The following is a 20,371-nucleotide window of genomic DNA, read 5'->3' on the forward strand; positions in this document are numbered from 1 at the left end:
TTCATAGCATCAGCCTTCAGGATTTGAAATAGCTCAACTGGAATTCCATCACCTCCACTAGCTTTGTTCGTAGTGATGCTTCCTAAGGCCCACCTGACTTCAAATTCCAGGATGTCTGGCTCTAGGTGAGTGTGAGTGATCACACCTTCGTGATTATCTGGGTCATGAAGATCTTTTTTGTATAGTTCTTCTGTATAAAAGATCTTTTTTGTACAGTTCTTCTGTATTCTTGCCACCTCTTCTTAAAATCTTTTGCTTCTGTTAGGTCCATACCATTTCTGTACTTTATTGAGCCCATCTTTTCATGAAATGTTCCCTTGGTATCTCTGATTTTCTTGAAGAGATCTCTAGTCTTTCCCATTGTATTGTTTTCCTCTATTTCTTTGCATTCGTCACTGAGGAAGGCTTTCTTTTCTCTCCTTGCTATTCTTTGAAACTCTGCATTCAAATGGGTATATCTTTCCTTTCCTCTTTGCCTTTCACCTCTCTTCTTTTCACAGCTATTTGTAAGGCCTCCTCAGACAGCCATTTTGCTTTTTTGCATTTCTTTTCTTGGAGATTGTCTTGCTCCCTGTCTCCTGCACAATGTCACTAACCTCCATCCATAGTCATCAGGAACTCTATCAGTTCTAGTCCCTTAAATCTATTTTGCACTTCCACTGTATAGTCATAAGGGATTTGATTTAGGTCATACCTGAATGGTCTAGTGGTTTTCCCCACTTTCTTCAATTTAAGGCTGATTTTGGCAATAAGGAGTTCATGATCTGAGCCACAGTCAGCTCCCGGTCTTGTTTTTGCTGACTATATAGAGCTTATTCATCTCTAGGTGCAAAGGATATAATTAGTCTGATTTTGGTGTTGACCATCTGGAAAGAAAGTTATGACCAACCTAGACAGCATATTAAAAAGCAGAGACATTACTTTGCCAACACAGGTCTGTCTAGTCAAGGCTATGGTTTTTCCAGTGGTCATGTATGTATGTGAGAATTGGACTGTGAAGAAAGCTGATCGCCAAAGAATTGATGCTTTTGGACTGTGGTGCTGGAGAAGACTCTTGAGAGTCCCTTGGACTGCAAGGAGATCCAACCAGTCCATTCTAGAGGAGATCAGTCCTGGGTGTTCATTGGAAGGACTGATGCTAAAGCTGAAACTCCAATACTTTGGCCACCTCATGCGAAGAGTTGACTCCCTGGAAAAGACTGTGATGCTGGGAGGGATTGGGGGCAGGAGGAGAAGGGGATGACAGAGAATGAGATGGCTGGATGGCATCTCCGACTTGATGGAGATGAGTTTGAGTGAACTCCGGGAGTTGGTGATGGACAAGGAGGCCTGGCGTGCTGTGATTCATGGGATCGCAAAGAGTTGGACACGACTGAACGACTGAACTGAACTGAGCTGAACTAAATGCTACTAACCTCTGCTGGAGGACATCTGCCCCCTACTCCCATCTCAGCTATAGAGCTACCAATATGAGGTATGAGCTTCCTGGATGAGATGTTAAGGGGATTTTCATACTTATTTTTTTCACAATTTCATGATTCTTTAAGAACTGGTTATTTGCTCACATGCTCTAGTTCATTATTATAGAAATGGTAAGTACTAGGTTGACTGGAAAGGAAAATTCACAAAGAGTTTGTTAATCAGTGAAAAAATGTTTGAAAGAATTGTAATTTTTTTTAAGGAAGGTGTGCTCTATATAAAAGAAAATTGGAAGTAATCAATCATGTCAAGGGGCAAATATAAAAAATAAAGTCTTTGGAATATTTCTTTTGATTTTTTTCTTCTCATGAAGACTGATTATTTTATAAAAATCAAATTTTTTTCACACCTTTCAGCCCCTTTGATATGTAACTGCTGCCCAAACCATTTTTCATGGCTTTAAAATTTTATTCCAGATGAAAGTAAATCTTGAGAAATCAATGTGGCTTTTTACCCTGTCTCATGGAAGACCAGTTAAAAGGATATTGTATTTTACATATTTAATTTGTGTGTGACACGACTGAGCGACTGAACTGAACTGAACTGAACTGATGGAGTTCTGAAAAGCATAACCTGTAATATTCATGGTAATTAGTGCAAATAAATATACCATTTGATTTTACACTTTGAAGTCTAATGATACTCTGTATTCTAATTATAAACAGAGCTACGTAATCTAAAAGTAACTAGTTAAAATAACCAACAGAGGCTTCTTATCCTCAGAACAGATAGATTCATGACATTTGTTTACTAGTATTGGAACTAATTACCTGATTTGTGCAATGAATAATAATTTTGCAGTTTTCTATTAACTTGAAAGATTTTCAAATCCTCTTAATTAGGTCAAAGTCAGTGAATATGTCTATACCTTATAGTTAGTGCATCCTAAATATTTTTCTGTTTTATTAAACATTTTTCTATTAGATGACTACAATAAAATTGTTTATTAAGGTTAATCTTGTTTCAGATTAAATAAATCAAGTAATACTAGAAAGCTTATGATGAAAGTCACCTCTCCATCGCCTCTTTCTTTCTATCAGGTTTACTCCCTAAAGGCAACCACTGCCCGCCCCCGACTCCGTTATTGTGATATTTGCCTTATTGTGGTGGCCTGGAAATGAACCTGTGATATCTCCCAGAGTCTAAGGCAAACACTTTTAACTTTTCTTCTTTTGTTTCTTTTAATTTATCCTGTGATTATCCTCAAATCTGTGAGTAGCATGTTTATGTTGATGTTTATTAGTTAACTTTAGGTGAGTTTCTAATATGGTTGTGAGAATGTGGCTCACCAATTTCTCTGTGCTCGTCTGTTCTTTCTTCTAGTTTCTTATCATAGATAAAGCTATTATTGATAGTTCCTCATTTATGCCTCTATATTTAATCTTCCTTTTATTCTAATAACCCTTACATAGTATTTCTTAATTCTTTTGTTTTTTAATTAATTGATTATTTTGGTGCACACTGAGTGGCATGTGGGATCCTAATTCCCCAACCAGGGATTGAACCACACCCTCTGCATTGGAAGGTGGAGTCTTAACCACTGGACTGCTAGGGATGACCCAGGATTTCCTAACTCTTGTAAGATGTAAACTTTAGAGTTCCGGGTCTTCCATCTACTTCTTTACATTAGCTCTAACTTTAATTTTCAACTCTATTTACAGTTACATGCTGTTTGTTAAACATAGGTTTTTGTTTTTTTGTTTCCTGTCATGGTTGATTTAAATGGTGAAAAATACTTAAAATTTTTTTCTTACTGAACTGTTGTTTAGATTAGTGGAAAGGAATATATTTCCTTTTTTATGACATGAAAAAAAATCACTCTCATATTTCTAACACATAGGGACTTAATACATAGAATTGATTACAAAGACATTGTGAGAACAAGAAAGCAAAAGGGTGAGAGAGGTTCAGAGAGATGCTGCTGCCTCTGGTGGGAGCCTGATTAGCACTTGCTGCCCAGCAGCAGGAGGAGGTACTGCCTGTGTGGCTGCTGTTGTTAGGACCACTCACCACTGCATGCCAGCAGCCACTCTCTGGGGGTTCTGCCCTAAAGAGCCCTGCTGTCATCTTGTGGCTGCTGCCTTCAGTGCCACCTGAGATGCTGACAGAAACAGATCAAGAGGTTTTTTCCCTTCCCCTTTTTTCCAGTCTCCTTCCAGGGAGTTGGCAAAGGAATTGGGGCAGGGTTGTTTGCTTACTTACCAAGATCCATTGAGAGCAAATGCTAGGATGGAGCTGACCACGAAAGACAGCCACGTTGCCCAGAGTTCAAAGTCATGCCTTCTCTGCCACTTCAAGTAGAATGTTCCTTTTGTCAAGTTTAAATAGGTTTGTTTTTACTCTATTCATTGCCTTTATCCTATAATCAAGTTTTTTCAAGTTTTACTCATTTTATTTCTTCTTTGAATTATTTTTTGTTATCCCAAAGACTTTTTTCTCTTTTATAGCCTTCTGTGATTTTTGGCCTGTGTATAAAGCTCTGTTCCCAACTTTTATCCTGATTGGATCTAGCTTTCTGGATTCCATGTTTTTTTTTTTTCCTCCCTCTCTTCCCATCCTTTCTTTTTAAATTTAGGTATATTCTCTTATTTTGCAGGAGTACTTCCTAAGAAAGTATGTATAAGAAGTAACACATAAGCATGCTTCAGTTCAGTTCAGTCGCTCAGTCGTGTCCGACTCTCCGCGACCCCATGAATTGCAGCACGCCAGCATGCTTAGGTATATGAAAATATTGTTCCTCTGGTCCTGAGTTTAGTAATTCGGCTGTGTATAAAAGTTTAGATTAGAAATGATTTTCACTCAGAATAACAAAAACTTTAACTTCTATTAACTTCTGCCACTGATAAAAGTTGTGTTATCATTCTGATTCTAGTGCTGTGTACGTGGTTTGCCCCTGGAAACTTTTAGAATTTTCTCTTTGTACTTGTCCTGAAGTTTTTCAGTGGACCAGTGGATGACTAATTATGTGGGTCTAAAACTCCAATACTTTGGCCACCTCATGCGACGAGTTGACTCACTGGAGAAGAGTCTGATGCTGGGAGGGATTGGGGGTGGGAGGAGATGGGGACGACAGAGAATGAGATGGCTGGATGGCATCACGGACTCGACGAACATGTGTTTGAGTGAGCTCCGGGAGTTGGTGATGGACAGGGAGGCCTGGCGTGCTGTGATTCATGGGGTCGCAAAGAGTCGGACGCGACTGAGCGACTGAACTGAACTGAACTGACACTACCCCCCTCCCCACCTTTCCATTCACTGGCACCTGGTAATCACTTGAATCTGAAAACATGAGTTCTTCCATTCAGGGTAATTTTATCTCTCCTATTTTATTTCCTCCTTTTTTCCCTTCTGTTTTCCTGCCTTTAGACCTACTATTGGTTGTTATACTGCCTAGATTATTTTTCTTCTCTAATCTTTTCTGTCATACTTTTCATCTGCTGGTCTCTTTTTCAGCTTTCTGATAGGCTTTCTCATTTTTTTTTTTCTATACTTCTAATGAATTACTAATTTCAGTATTTATGCTTTTAAATTTCAAGAGTACATGCATTCTTGTCTGCTTATATCTTTCTATGCCAACCTTAATTACATGATACCATTTTGAATTTCTTATGGGAATACTAACTGGAAGGCATAGAGTTACTCTATTTTGAATCGTCTTTCTTCTTCATGTTTCTGGTTTTCCTGAAATGTACAGTGATCCTTGGTTGGCTGCATTTGAAAAGGAGGCAGAAAAACTGCTTGAAAGAAATTTTGTGAAAGTGGGCTGGGTTTGTCACATTGACAGCTTTGCTTCATAATAAGCAGTTGTACTTGGAGGACCTTCAGTCCTACTGTATGGAGAAGTCTTTGCTTCTGGGCACCATTACCCATGTGTTAGTTGCTTTACCTTAGGGTTTGGTTCAGTTTTTTAAAAGAAGGGCCTTCCAGTTTTATTGATTGATTACTTCAGTTCAGTTCAGTTCAGTCGCTCAGCCGTGTCCGACTCTTTGCAACCCCATGAATCACAGCACACCAGGCCTCCCTGACCATCACCAACTCCCGGAGTTCACTCAAACTCATGTCCATAGAGTCGGTGATGCTATCCAGCCATCTCATTCTCTGTCGTCCCCGTCTCCTCCCACCCCCAATCCCTCCCAGCGTCAGAGTCTTTTCCAGTGAGTCAACTCGTCGCAGGAGGTGGCCAAAGTATTGGAGTTTCAGCTTTTAACATCAGTCCTTCCAATGAACACCCAGGATTGGTCTCCTTTAGAATGGACTGGTTGGATCTTGCAGTCCAAGGGATTGATTGCTTAGGAAATGGTTAACTAGTATGTCTTTTCTGTGAGTTGTGGGGATTTAATTGTTTTACATAATTAAAAATAACCAATTTCTTCTTTTCTGTCCATACTGTTTGTTACTCTTGTTAGTTGATGTTTCTGGGTCTGGATCGTCTTTGGGATTTTGTAAAACAGTCAGCTTCTTTTGTGGTCACTATGCTGCTCAGCATTTCTCCATCTGTTTCTTGTCCAGCAGAAATGTATTGTAGTAGTTCATCTGCTGATACTCTTCTTTCCTTTCCTTCATTGTCTTCATTGATGTTTGTTATATTAGTTATCTGTTCCCACCTGACAGATTATCTCAAGATTGTTGTTGTTGCAGTCGCCAAGTCCTGTTGGACTCTTTGCAACCTCATGGACTGCAGCACACCAGGCTTCCCTATCCTTCACTATCTCCTAGAGTTTACTCAAACTCATTTCATTTAGTCGGTGATGCCATCCAACCATCTCATCCTCCTGCCCTCAATTTTTCCCATCATCAGGGTCTTTTCCAGTGAGTCGCCTCTGATTACCTCAAGATTACCCTCCAAATTTAGCAGGGTAAAACAACAAACATTTAATATCTAATGGTTCTGGGGAGCGATTTAGTTGGGTGGTTCTAGCCCAGTATCTCCCATGGGGTTGCTGTGAAGCTGTTGGCCAGGATTGCTGTCATCTCAAGGCTCCACTTCCAGGCTTACTCATGTAGTTGATGGGCAGCCTCAGTTCTTTGCTGATTGTTGGCCTGGAGCCTCCATCCCTTACCTTGTGGGCCTGTCCATAGACTGGGTGGGGAGGAAAAACTTCTTGTACCTGCTTGTGTTTAGTGTTTGGGAATCTGGATTAAACTGGGGAAAGAAGAGTAAAAACGTATTTGTATGCCTATGGGAGTGCACAAAATAAGTGACTCGCTAAATGACTAAAGTTAGTAAAGTTCTTCTATGGAAAGAACAGATGGGTTTCTTTAGGAAAACCTGTTTTTAGGATAGCAACAGGAGATAAGAAAGCTGATGATAATCTTTGTTATGCTAGCATGATTGGTCTTTTCCATCTTCCTCATGGCTGTAAAACTCCCCCAGAGAGGGGATTTAAGATAATTTCACTCTGTCTCCTTTCTCGAACTGAATATGCTCCAAAGAGCCGATTTTTGGTGACCTCATTTCCAGAAGTTTCTGCTTTTGTGGGAAGGCTTCTTTCAGCATCTCTTGAATCTCAAATGTCTTCAGGTTAAAGTAATCTTCATACTAACTCTGAAGTTCTATGTGTCCTTAAATAGCTGCATGAACATCCTTACTACATGGCTGCCAGCTTCCCCCAGATCAAGTAATCCAAGAAATTCCAAGATATTTAAGATAGAAGTAGCAATCTTTTTATAATCTAAGATATCCTCATTATAATGAATTATCTGTATCCTCCAGAATGCATTTGTGGTAAGAGACTCGTATTTTTTAAAGTAAATTAGTAAATATTTTATAGCATTATCTCCAGTGATTTAAGGACCATATTTTGAACTAGTTTATTTTAATGATTTATTATACAGATTCATCACCAGAGTATTTTTTTCCAGTCACTTTTGGTTTAGTTTTGGCATTTTATGATTACACTAGATGGCAGCAGAGGACCAGCTTTCATTCAGGCTTATTGTGATGCAGTACCCAATGCATTGTGCAGCTAATACATCCAAAAATATTAGTTTGGGATTATTAAAAATTTAGTAAGGATTAGGGGATCATGTATATAGAAGTATTGAAAGCATAGAGGTTTGATAATGTTGCTGTGTTCCTTAATGTTGCCATGTTCAAATTCAAATATTTGAATCTGTGGGAGAGGGTGAAGGTGGAATGATTGGAGAGAATGGAATTGTAGCATGTATATTATCATAAGTGACCAGTCCAGGTTCGACGCATAAATTTTCCTCTGTTCATTTCTTTGCATTTGTGCTTTTTTAATAAAATTCTTTTTTAGATATAAAAAAAAAAAACAAATATTTGAATGATTATATTTGTAGATGACTGTAGTATCATTTTGGAATCGTTTTTGTAAAAACCATTTAGCCACATTAAAGTCCCTGATAGTGTTTTGTTTGATTCAGGAAACAGATATTTTTATGTTGGAATCTCCAAAAGTGAAAGGATGATTTGAAGATTCTATTTTATCCCATATGGGTTTTACTGTTAGTTGTTTGTGTTGGGAGCAAAGGAGTCTATAGAAAAACTCAAGTGTTGGAATGTAATTCTTCTATTTTAGATAGTGAAATTAATGTTCCAAAGGGCAGAACTGTTGTTAGACTTGTACATAGCATGTGAAGAGTAGTGATTTTGATATACGTGCTCCAATTTCTTTTGGGAAAGAAATTTCTATATCTCTATGCTTTCTCTTTTAGAAATCATGTATCATAAAGTATCTTTACTTTCTTTAGGAACTGTATTCAGTTTTTACATGTTAGTGGTAATCTGGTTTCCCCGAGGCACTGGTATCTGTGAACTAGGCAAAGAAATTGAAAATGAGTAATTCTGACAGCTCTTTTTTAAATTGTGAGATCTCGTTTGAGGATTTTATATGCAGCCCATCTTTGTGCAGTATGTTCCTGGCTTTCAGCCCAGCTCTGCTGGTTGCTGCTGTTTTTGCTGGCAGGTAAGCTTTTTTGGACACCTTTTATTTTTGTAACGTCTTAAACTTTAGGAAATTTAATTTTGAAAATATTTTTGCCTGGGCAAAGAACTAAATTGTCTCCCTGTGAATTATTTAAAATGGCCTTTAAGTCTCTTAAATGTTATATTAGCGTGATAAAATGTAACCTGCTGGCTAGAAGTACAAAATACAGTATTGGTCTGGCCTTGGTAGTTGCCTTAGTGTACAGGGAGTCCATATTATATTTATTTTTGTAGTCTCAGTGTTTAGCTACAGTATTTATCTGTTGAGATTGTTGCATCCAAAATTTTTCCTGGTAATTTTATGTGAACATAAACAAAGACCAGTGGAAACAAGTTGATTTCTAATAGTGTGGTCCTTTAAACATTTTGTACTGTTATAATAGTGAAAGTGATCATTGCTCAGTCATGTCCAACTCTTTGCAATCTCATGAACTGTAGCCCACCAGGCTCCTCTGTCCATGGAATTCTCCAGGGAAGAAAGCTGGAGTGGGTTGCCATTTCCTTTACCAGGGGATCTTCCTGACACAAGGATTGAACCCAGGTCTTCCACATTGCAGGCAGACTGTTTACCATCTGAGCCACCAGGGAAGGGTCTGCTGTTAATAATAGATGAGGAAATTAAAAGTCATTTAAAGCATTTGGTGCACTTAGATATAATTTTATATACTTATATTTTTATATGTGCATGAAGCAGTATAAATAAAATGACGCATCAACATGTTATGCATCTTATAAATGCGTTTTTATCTTTCTTAAAAATAATCTTAGTGGTGCTATTCATCTATTAAACATTTTTAAAAATGGGATTTTTAAAGTAAAATATGTATAATAAAGTGTAATGTATGAGTTTGAGTGTACTCCGGGAGTTGGTGATGGACAGGGAGGCCTGGCGTGCTGTGATTCATGGGGTCGCGGAGAGTCGGACACGACTGAGCGACTGAACTGAACTGAACTGATGTGTTAAAAGTAAATTTATTTCAAGTTTCTTATAGGTTAGGTCTTTTTCTCCCTTTTGCTAAAATAGTTGTGAAAAAGATTATTCTAGTTTAAATAACACACACAAAAAAGATCATGCTTGTTTTATAGAAAGTTTTTAATTTTTGGCAAGTTTTAAGTGGTAGCTGTTCTGAATGTGTACTTGAAATCACCATATTTATCACAGTGTATGGTCAGTTTCAACGGCAATAACGTTTTGAGAGGAAAATTAGTTTTATCTATTTAACAAAAATAGGCATCCCAGGTGGCTCAATGGTAAAGAATCTGCCTGCAATGCAGGAGATGTGGGTTCAGTCCCTGGGTTGGGAATATCCTCTGGAGAAGGAAATGGCAACCCAGTCCAGTATGTTTGCCTAGAAAAATCCCATGGACAGAGGAGCCTGGTGGGCTACAGACCATGGGATCGGAAAAAAGTTGGACATGACCTAGCAACTAAACAACAGCAACAACAATTTTTTAAAATACTTTTTAGGATTAATTTGTCTAAATATTTTTAAAAATTCAAAATACTGAAATGACATCTAGAATAAAATACATCCAAAGTTTTCAAATAAGAGAGATTGTGAGCCTGTATTAGATATTCTGCATAAAGACCTATAAAGATATAATGTAATAAAATTCTAAAAACAAGCATGTTTATATTAATATATTAACTTGTAAAAACAGGTTTATTTTTGAGAAGCAGTATAGTATAGTGGTTAAGAGCTTGGGTATTGAAACTAGACTACCTGTGTTAGGGTCCAGAGTCGCCCTTCTCTCAAAGGAACAGAGGACACTCACGATAATGCAAAACACACAGCGAGGTTTATTTCCACCTAGCTGGGGTCCAAGTGTCTGCCTGACGCAGCGGGTTTCAACAAGGACCCTGAGCACGCAGAGCCAAGGGGTTATATACCATTTTCAAATCATGATATTTCTAAATTACCTAACTCACAGGAATTTTTCACACACACACACACACACACACACACAGCTGTGCATATCTCTCTTCTGGTGTCTGAACGAGATAAGCTTATCAGACCTGTTTACCTAATTTTCAGTGTCTCAACTGCCCACATTCTTGGTACTTAAGATTAACTTGTCTTCCAGGTTTTATCTAGTTCTTCTTCCCTCAAGTCACATACTCAGTAAAAATGGTTTTTCTGGCCTCTTAAGATGGCCGTTCTTATGCTAACCCATTCTTACACCTGGTTTCAAATCCTGAGGTTTCCATGCTTATTAGTCATGTGACCCTAGGAAAGTTATATAACCCCTCTGTCTTCCACATTGCCCATCTGAAAAATTGAGATAGCAATAATAATTACCTCCTAGATGTTATGGGATTAAGTAATTTCATTAATGTTTAACATATAGGAAGTGCTTGGTAAGTGTTGTTAATAGTTGCACATTCTACCAAATTAATAGATTCATTAAAATAAACCGAACTCTGACTTTCTGAAGAGGAATTCCATTTTCATGGTAAAATTCTATTTTTAAAATTTGAACCTGTTTAAAAAAAGAAAATTTAAGATGTGGTTCGTGCCCTTAAATGGTTGAAAATCTAATTGCGATATTAAAATGGGAATACATGAGAGAACAATATGAAATATAATTGCCTATAAATGACGTGACATAGATTCTAGAACGTAGGAGTTCTTAGGAGGAGGATGACTAGTGAAGAGTGAGTAACACGGGCAAGAGGAATAGCACAAAGGATGTCACGAGGTGGAAGCAGCCTGCCTGAGCGCGACCAGTTCTGGCCATCAGGCAGTAAGGTGTTCAGGCTACAGGAAGAAAATTATTATACTGCTGACTGGTTAAATCCTTCGTTTGTATTTTTACACATGTCAGAGTTTTAATGATTGCTGAACCATGAGTCTTTGATTTAAATTTTGACTATTATACCAACTCCTACTTCTTCTTAAGTTATTCTTAAGAAGTTGTAAGGTGGGAGTTCCCTTATCTCAATCTTCTTGAAGTTTAAGGTCACCTGGGATTGCTCCATCAGTTGGTTAGCTCAATGGCCTTTGAGATACTTAAAAGATCTCTTTTTTGAAATATGTATGGTATGGACAGAGAGCAATCAATAGAGATAGAGAGGGCAGGGAAGTGAACACTTGAAGAATAGTTGCTGTTGAAGGAGAAGTAGCCAACCTACTTCTGTGACTGAAGGAAGAAAAGCCAGAGAGCCAGTGCTGCCAAGACTCCTCAAGGCTTGTTCTGACAGAAGGCACAGGGAGACCTTATAGCAACACTTTATTTCCCCTCTTTCTGTTATAATTCAAGGACTGTTAGGTGAACCTTTTTGGGGTCTTTTGTGAAAACTTTTACTGAAAGTAGGTTATATTGGCATTTATTCAGCTAGTCTAGGCAACAGTGAGTTTCGAAAGTTGCCTAAGGTAGGGGATTCCCTGGTGGCTCAGTGGTAAAGAATCCGTTTATAATGCAGGAGCTGCAGGAGATGCAGGTTAGATCCCTGGGGCAGGAAGATCCCCTAGAGAAGGAAATGGCAACCCACTCTAATATTCTTGCCTCAAGAATCGCGTGGACAGAGAAGCCTGCTGGCTACAGTCCATGGGTCAAAAAAAAAAAAATTCCTTAATATAAAATGTGAAAACTAGAAGATTGTAATTGGAACTAACTTGTGATCTTGCTTAATTATTTCTTTCTCTTCTCTTTTGAATCCTCTCTGCTCTTTTTACCTTAGTCAACAGCCAAACAAGAATATTTCTGTGACTAAGAGAGGAAAAAGCTACTGAATATAGCTTTTGAACATGCATTTTAGTGGAAGTTCTTCTTTTGCATGTTTCTAAGAATTATATCTATATATTCCATGGATGGAGAGAAGCCTGGTGGGTTACAGTCCATGGGGTCGCAAAGAGTCGGACACAACGGAGCGACTTCACTTCACTTCACTTCATACATATATATAGATATATACATGTATATGTGTGTGTGTGCTTGTTGCTAAATTGAATCCGACTCTTTGTGATCCCATGGACTGTAGCATGCCAGGCTTCTCTGTCCATGGCGGTTCTCCAGGCAAGAAGAATGGAGTAGGTTGCCATTTCCTTCTCTAGGGCATCTTCCCGACCCAGGGATCAAACTTGTCTCCTGCATCTCCTGCACTGGCAGGTGGATTCTTTACCACTGAGCTACCAGAGAAGCCCCATACATGTACATTATATATATATACACACACACACGTATATATCTGTATCCATATATATTTTAATTTGGACACACAGTTCAGCTTGTGGGATCTTAGTTCCTCACCAGGGATTGAACCCATTCTCTTGGCATTGAAAGTGTGGAGTCCTAACCACTGATTGCCAGGGAATTCCCATAAGTATAATTTTGTTTAAATTATCCTTTTACTAATTTTTATTTGATGTGCTAGACTGGGACAAAAATGTGATAGTTTTCCATTATGTACAATAGCTTTTGGAGTTACCGTGTGTTTACTTATATATACCATTTTTGTTAGTAAATCTTAAGAAGCTGTTTCAATACATTGGAATATTTTAGGCTCAGGTTTGTTTTTAACATCTTAGTGTTTAGAAAACAGTTTCCTAGGCAGATTGAGACGTGCACCTGATACAGGTTCTTTTATTTGAGCTCTTTGAGTTATTGCTTACTCAGGTAGTGTAGCCTCTGATTTTACAAAAGTTTCTTGGGTTATAACTCTTCATGGAAAAATTAAAAGGAGCTGTTTACTGTAGTTGTTGTCTCCTTTTGTGTAAGTATGCTTATAAGCTTGAGTTTGAGGGCTGTGAATAACCTTCACAGGGAAGTACTAAGGGTTATTTTTCTACCAGTTCAAAATTTCTGGTTCACTTATCTTTTTCCTCTTTATTCAAAAGAGATGTCCTCTTCTTTCCTGCCTATAGGAGATGAATCCTTTCTCTCTTATCCAGTCTTTATCAGTGACCTCAACTGTTTGACGGAGAAGGCAATGGCAAGCCACTCCAGTACTCTTGCCTAGAAAATCCCATGGACGGAGGAGCCTGATAGGCTGCAGTCCATGGGGTCGCTATGAGTGAGCGACTTCACTTTCATTTTTCACTTTCACACTTTGGCAACCCACTTCAGTGTTCTTGTCTGGAGAATCCCAGGGACGGGGGAGCCTGGTGGGCTGCCGTCTATGGGGTCACACAGAGTCGGACACGACTGAAGTGACTTAGCAGCAGCAGCAGCAACTGTTTGAGGTCAAAGCAGTTTGTTTGGATTGTGTAAATCCAAACTGTTTGTTTGGATTGTGTAAAGTAATAGTTGTAGAATTAATAATTATATCCTGCCTTAATTAGGTACTTATGGTGTGCCTTGGACATAATGTAGTAGCAGTAACTTAAGTTCTATTACCGTGTACCAGGTACAGTTCTTTATCCTTCATGTATTAACTCATTAAAAAAAATTTTTTTTATGGTGGTAAAATACACATAATGTAAAATTTACCACTTTAACTATTATTTAGTATATAGTTCAGTGGTGTTAAATACATTCATAATGTTTGCACATATTACTGCCACTCATGTCCAGAACTCTCTTCATCTTGTAGAACTAAAAGTCAATACCCATTAAGTGATAATTTTCCATTCCCGTGGTATCCACTTTACTTTTGATCTTTCTGATTTTTCTTTTTTTAAAACTAATCTAGGTACCTCAAAGAGGTAGAATCATGCAGTAGTTATCTTTTTGTGACTGGCTTATTTCACTTAGCATAATGTCCTCAAGGTTCATTTGTATTATAGCATATTTCGGAAATTTTCTCCTTTTCTTGGGCAGAATAACATTCCATTTAATATATATACCACATTTAGCTTATCCTTTTATCTGTCAGTGGACACTTGAGTTGCTTGTACACTGTTGCTTGAGCATGGGGGTACTAACTCATTTAATTCTTGCAGTCACATTAGGAGGTGGAAATTTTTGATGAGGAAACTGCAGTTTAGAGTAATCAAGTGATTTGTGCAAAATCACACAGCTAGAAAGAGCCTGTCTGGAATGTCTTAACCTCCACAGTGGCCTCCCACATATCTTTCTATGTAGGGGCCTTCTGTTCTGCCTGTGGATATCTTCACTCCTATTTGCTATATATATATATATATATATATATATATATATATATATGTATAAAACAATTAACGGCTTGTAATAAAATACTTTTAATACTACTAATGTTCACTAGTGAATAACACATTGTATATTATTTTATGTTTTTTACTATTTGTTACATTTTGGCTTAAATGAGCTCAATTAAAAGTGACATTGAAACTCCAAGTGAATTTTAAGGCTCCTGCTTGCTCCTGCTGTATGCTTTCTTTTCTACCAGAGGTGGTACACACTATATTTACAAGTTTTAGAAAACTTGGAGGGATAGAGCGAGTTCAATAGGACCTGTTATTTAGAGTATGAGAGATTCCATGAAAGGAAGTTTTGAGTAAGAGTTTGAAGATAATGTATTTTAGGACAAGATGTAGTTTTATAGAAACGAAAGCTTGGCAGTAGGCATATATGTATTTCTGACCAGTGGAGGATGGCAAAATGAGAAAGGGTAGGGCAGTTACAGTTCTGAAGTTAAAGCATATACATTTGGGTTGGACTGTTATAATCATTTAATAATATTTGATGGGATTTTTGGTTTCAGATGCCTGCCTATTTTTTAGCAGTCTAGTTGGCAAACACTGATTGAGAGTCTGGTATTACAGGCTATGAAACTGGAATTTTCTTTCCAAAGCCTGTAATAACAGCATTGGTACCACTCATACTTAATGAAAACAAAGTAAGAAAATTAAAATTTTGAATTTTTGGGTGGTTCAGAACAAAAAGTTTACTGTAAATCTTATTAAAAACTTGATTATTTGCATTACATATCATTAATTCTGTGAAGTGGGAGGGAGAAATCCAGGAATTGATACTGGGCCCTATGCCTGCCAGATTCTTTTGCAGTGTTGATTTTTAAGCTTTGTGCGGGACTAAGTCTTGCTGGTTGAAGGAGGTTTCTTGAAATAGAAACATCTACGCTTTAAAAATTATTACTGTCTATTAATAGAAATAGGCATACATGATATTTTAGTGAGAAGGCTTGGATGACTTGTGATTATTTTTTTCATGGTAGGTACCACTAGGTTTTCAAGAATTATTTGTGATGAATTATGTAAGTTATGAAAGAGGAAAACAACAGAATAGGAAAGACTAGAGATCTCTTCAAGAAAATTAGAGATTCCAAGGGAACGGAACATTTCATGCAAAGATGGGCTCAATAAAGGAAAGAAATGGTATGAACCTAACAGAAGCAGAAGATATTAAAAAGAGGTGGCAAGAATAAACAGAAAAACTGTACAAAAAAGATCTTCACGACCAAGATAATCACAATGGTGTGATCACTGACCTATAGCCAGACATCTTGGAATGTGAAGTCAAGTGGGCCTTAGAAAGCATCACTACGAACAAAGCTAGTGGAGGTGATGGAATTCCAGTTGAGCCATTTCAAATCCTGAAAGATGATGCTGTGAAAGTGCTGCACTCAATATGTCAGCAGATTTGGAAAACTCAGCAGTAGCCACCGGACTGGAAAAGGTCAGTTTTCATTCCAGTCCCTAAGAAAAGCAATGCCAAAGAATGCTCAAACTACTGCACAATTGCACTCATTTCACATGCTAGTAAAGTCATGCTCAAAATTCTCCAAGCCAGGCTTCAGCAGTTTGTGAACCATGAGCTTCCAGATGTTCAAGCAGGTTTTAGAAAAGGCAGAGGCACCAGAGATCAAATTGCCAACATCTGCTGGATCATGGAGAAAGCAAGAGAGTTCCAGAAAAACATCTATTTCTGCTTTACTGACTATGCCAAAGCCTTTGACTGTGTGGATCACAATAAACTGGAACATTCTGAAAGAGATGGGAATCCCAGACCTGACCTGCCTCTTGAGAAACCTCTATGCAGGTCAGGAAGCAACAGTTAGAACTGGACATGGAACAACAGACTGGTTCCAAATAGGAAAAGGAGTACGTCAAGGTGTATATTGTCACCCTGCTTATTTAACTTATATGCAGAATACATCATGAGGAACACTGGGCTGGAAGAAGCACAAGCTGGAATCAAGATTGCCGGGAGAAATATCAATAACCTCAGATATGCAGATGACACCACCCTTATGGCAGAAAGTGAAGAGGAACTCAAAAGCCTGTTGATGAAAGTGAAAGAGGAGAGTGAAAAGGTTGGCTTGAAGCTCAACATTCAGAAAACAAAGATCATGGCATCTGGTCCCATCACTTCATGGGAAATAGATGAAAAACAGTGGAAACAATGTCAGACTTTATTTTTTTGGGCTCCAAAATCACTGCAGATGCTGATTGCAGCCATGAAATTAAAAGACGCTTACTCCTTGGAAGGAAAGTTATGACCAACCTAGATAGCATATTAAAAAGCAGAGACATTACTTCGCCAACCAAGGTCCGTCTAGTCAAGGCTATGGTTTTTCCCGTGGTCATGTATGGATGTGAGAGTTGGACTGTGAAGAAAGCTGATCGCCGAAGAATTAATGCTTTTGAACTGTGGTGTTTGAGAACACTCTTGAGAGTCCCTTGGACTGCAAGGAGGTCCAACCAGTCCATTCTAAAGGAGATCAGTCCTGGGTGTACATTGAAAGGACTGATGCTAAAGCTGAAACTCCAATACTTTGGCCATCTCATGCGAAGAGTTGACTCACTGGAAAAGACTCTGATGCTGGGAGGGATTGGGGGCAGGAGGAGAAGAGGAAGACAGAGAATGAGGTGGCTGGATGGCATCACCAACTCGATGGACATGAGTTTGAGTGAACTCCGGCAGTTGGTGATGGACAGGGAGGCCTGGTGAGCTGTGATTCATGGGGTTGCAAAGAGTCGGACATGACTGAGCGACTGAACTGAACTGAAGTCACTTAATGTGTGAAAACTGAAAAGATGTACTGTTCCAACACAGGTAACCAAACAAACTATATGGCAACAAATATGAGAAATTTGTAAAAACTTATGTTTTGACTTGTTTAAAAACTCTTGAGAAAATGCATTTCATTTTTGTAAGATGAGGTAGATTGAGAGTATGATAGGCATTGTGAAAGGGCCTCTGTGACACTGATTTTTTTATTTGGTCTAGGTGAAAACTCATGACTGTAACTTCTTGTTTTTCATTTTTAAAAATTGTGGTAAAATATGCATAACATACTTTTCCCTTTAAGAGTTGAAAGAATGGGGCAAAATGGCTTAAAGAAGACATGGATATACTTTGCAAAAAAGATTACCAGAGATCAAATTTACTGAGTGGTGAGCTAGTGAGAGAAAAAGGCAAAGTGTTCATAATCCCCCAGGGGGAAGGAAGAAAGCTGGAGTTTAGCAGGTCAGCTTTTCTTGTATCGTTTCTGAAGTAAGGTCTGACAGGTGTTGGTGGGTCTGTGGGAGTCTGACTAACTGCTCTTATGTCAGGAAGGTTTATAATTATATATGGGGAAGTGGCTCTAAAGTGTGAATTTTCCTTATAAGAAATTTTAATTTAGCTGAATTTATTTCTCTGTATTCTTAAGAATTAGGTTTCAGGGACTATACCAATTCTTTTGGGAATAGATAGGAGAGGCGGTGTAGCTGGTATAGAAACAGTAGAGGTTTGGCAATGAATTCTTATGGGAGGAAAAGATACAAGGGAAGGTAAACTTTGGGCTTAACATACAGTTATCAAGGACAGTAAATAGATGGCATATCTTTTGGCATGAGGTTATTGTTTAAAGAGCTAGTGTCATGTAACCGTTTGTATTAAGGATAGGTTGGGGAACATATTGCAGTGGGGGATCCGTCATGGGCACGTTTAACTTATGTGAATTCAACTGTATATAAAGGCAAAATGGAAGAAAAGAAAAAAAAGCAACCCAGAACCCAGGATATCCATTAGCATTAGATCGCCTGTAAGCAGTAGAAATCAGATTTGGCTCATGTAAGCAAAGGGATATGTTGGAAGGCTGACTCTGAGGAGAACCAGTGTCAGAAAATGGGTAAGAGTCAAGGGAGGCCAGGCAGCAAGGAACAGGGCCAAGGTCAGGCCCAGGGACACTTGGAAGAGGAAGCCACTGTGGGCGCTTGCTAGTGATGCCTCTGCCGTCACGCTGAGTCACTTTTAAGCTATTCCTGTGCCTCACTGTCATTCAAGCTAAAAGTTTTGAGAAGGGAGCGTTTGGTTGTCTAACTTAGATTCTGCCTCCAACCTGTTAGACACAGGGATAGAGAAAATCAGGGCATTTTGGTTTCCAATGTAAAAATGAAAAACTCCAAGTCTATATACCATCACTTCCACCCAAGTAAACTGAACAGTGACTCCTCCTCCAGTGCTCCATGGATCAAAAATCGAGTGCACCCGTTCCTCCTGCCAGAAGCCTGGGAGTTCTCCTCGACTTCTACCCTTCAGCCCCACTGCCTGTCAGGAGCATAGTATCCTATCAGTCTGCCTCTTTCGTGTCTTGAATTTATCGACTTACACCTCTTAAGTTATCATTGCCACTGCATTCCCACTTGGGCTACTGTAAAAACCTCATAATTTCTCTGCTCTAACGATTGGTTCCTATCCTATAGAAGTACACATAATGTGGGGGTGAACTTTGAAAAATGCAGATCAGATTGTGCTATTACTTAGCTAAGAGCATTTCAGTGGTCTGCTGTTTCTTTACCTGCTGTTTCTGAACTCCCAGTCCACCCTTTTAAACTGTGCAAACTGTGTTTCTCAGACTTCCTTGCCAGTGGCCTGTTGAATTTTACCATGGGGAGCACTAGCAGGAATTTGGAAGGTGAGAGAAGGGACTTGCCTAGTGTTAGTTTCTTTACCCCTTCAGCAGGTGGCAGCAACTTTCACTTCACCCCCAGCTTCTTTTAGCAATCTCAGCACCGATGGTACTGCTTCCTCTCAGATGTGCCTGCTGCTGGAGGTGCATTCTAGGCAGAGGAGTGCCACCTGCATTTCCTCACCCACGACTCTGTGTCTTCTCAGCAGTTTGAGCATCCTCCTTCTGCACTCCTCTGTAGAGACTGAAACTTGAGATGCTGGGCTCCTCTCCTTAGAAGTCCAGGTCTTAGCCATTTGGTGCCACTTCCTTAGAGGAATGGCAACCCACTCCAGTATTCTTGCCTGGAGAATCCCCATGGACAGGGGAGCCTGGCGGGCTACAGTCCATGGGGTCACAAGAGTCGGACATGACTGAGTGACTACACCACCACCACCTTAGAGGTTTGAGCCCTGAGCTCAATTGACCTCCCCACCTCTTCCATGTTTCACGGTGCCCATCCTCCAAACTCCTGGCCTCTGCTAACATGCCTCTTCCATTTTGTTCCTACAGCCCTCTGGGTAGAATACCTCCTGCAGTTACCCATCTCTTGATTACCTTCATTTTCCCTTCTTACTTTTTCATCTTCCCAATATCTATGTAACCAGTTTCCTGAATTACATCTCTTGGGTTTGAATTACCCTTTATGGTTTCTGTTTGTCTCAAAAGAGGCATTTTCCACTTTCTAGAATAAAGTTTAAAAATAATTTTCATTAATCACTGAGTCCTTGACTACTTCTCTAGTCTCAAGTTATCTTTCTTTCTCTCTGTGCTTCCATATTCTGAATTTGTTGTTGTTGCCAGAGCATGAACTTTGTTTTTGTCTCAAGGATATTACACCTGGCAGAATGTGTACCAAGCACTGGTTCTCACAACACACCCCTATCCCTTCCCTTTTCCCTTCGCCCCCCACAATGTGTGTTTAGTTAACTCCTGCACAATGCAGGTCAGAGGCAGGATACTATAGAGGTTGCTGAGATAGGCTGTTGTCTAGGTTTTAATAAAAGCTTTGCAGTTTTGCCAGCTTTATGGCTTTGAGCAGGTTACTGAGTGTGATTTCAGTTTCCTCATCAGGAATACAGGCAGAATAATTTTCTCTACATGGTCAGATTGTTTTAAGACTTAATTGA

The 20,371-nt window shown here is 39.0% G+C and overlaps 1 protein-coding gene across 3 annotated transcripts in view; it reads left to right on the forward strand.

The window, feature by feature from the left end:
• Positions 1–20,371, forward strand: part of RNGTT (RNA guanylyltransferase and 5'-phosphatase) — a 246,444-nt gene that overhangs the window by 53,535 nt on the left and 172,538 nt on the right. Inside the window, exon 10 of one of the 3 annotated variants that reach the window (XM_088840722.1) lies at positions 17,628–17,776. The exons of the other annotated variants lie outside the window; for them this stretch is intronic. Coding sequence (XP_088696848.1) covers positions 17,628–17,776 — 149 coding nt within the window. The remainder of the gene's footprint in view (positions 1–17,627; positions 17,777–20,371) is intronic. 3 annotated transcript variants of the gene reach the window in all.

Source organism: Moschus berezovskii, chromosome 10 (assembly GCF_049115385.1).
Source record: "Moschus berezovskii isolate FMDL1 chromosome 10, NW_MosBer_1.0, whole genome shotgun sequence".
Taxonomy (NCBI): Eukaryota; Metazoa; Chordata; class Mammalia; order Artiodactyla; family Moschidae; genus Moschus; species Moschus berezovskii.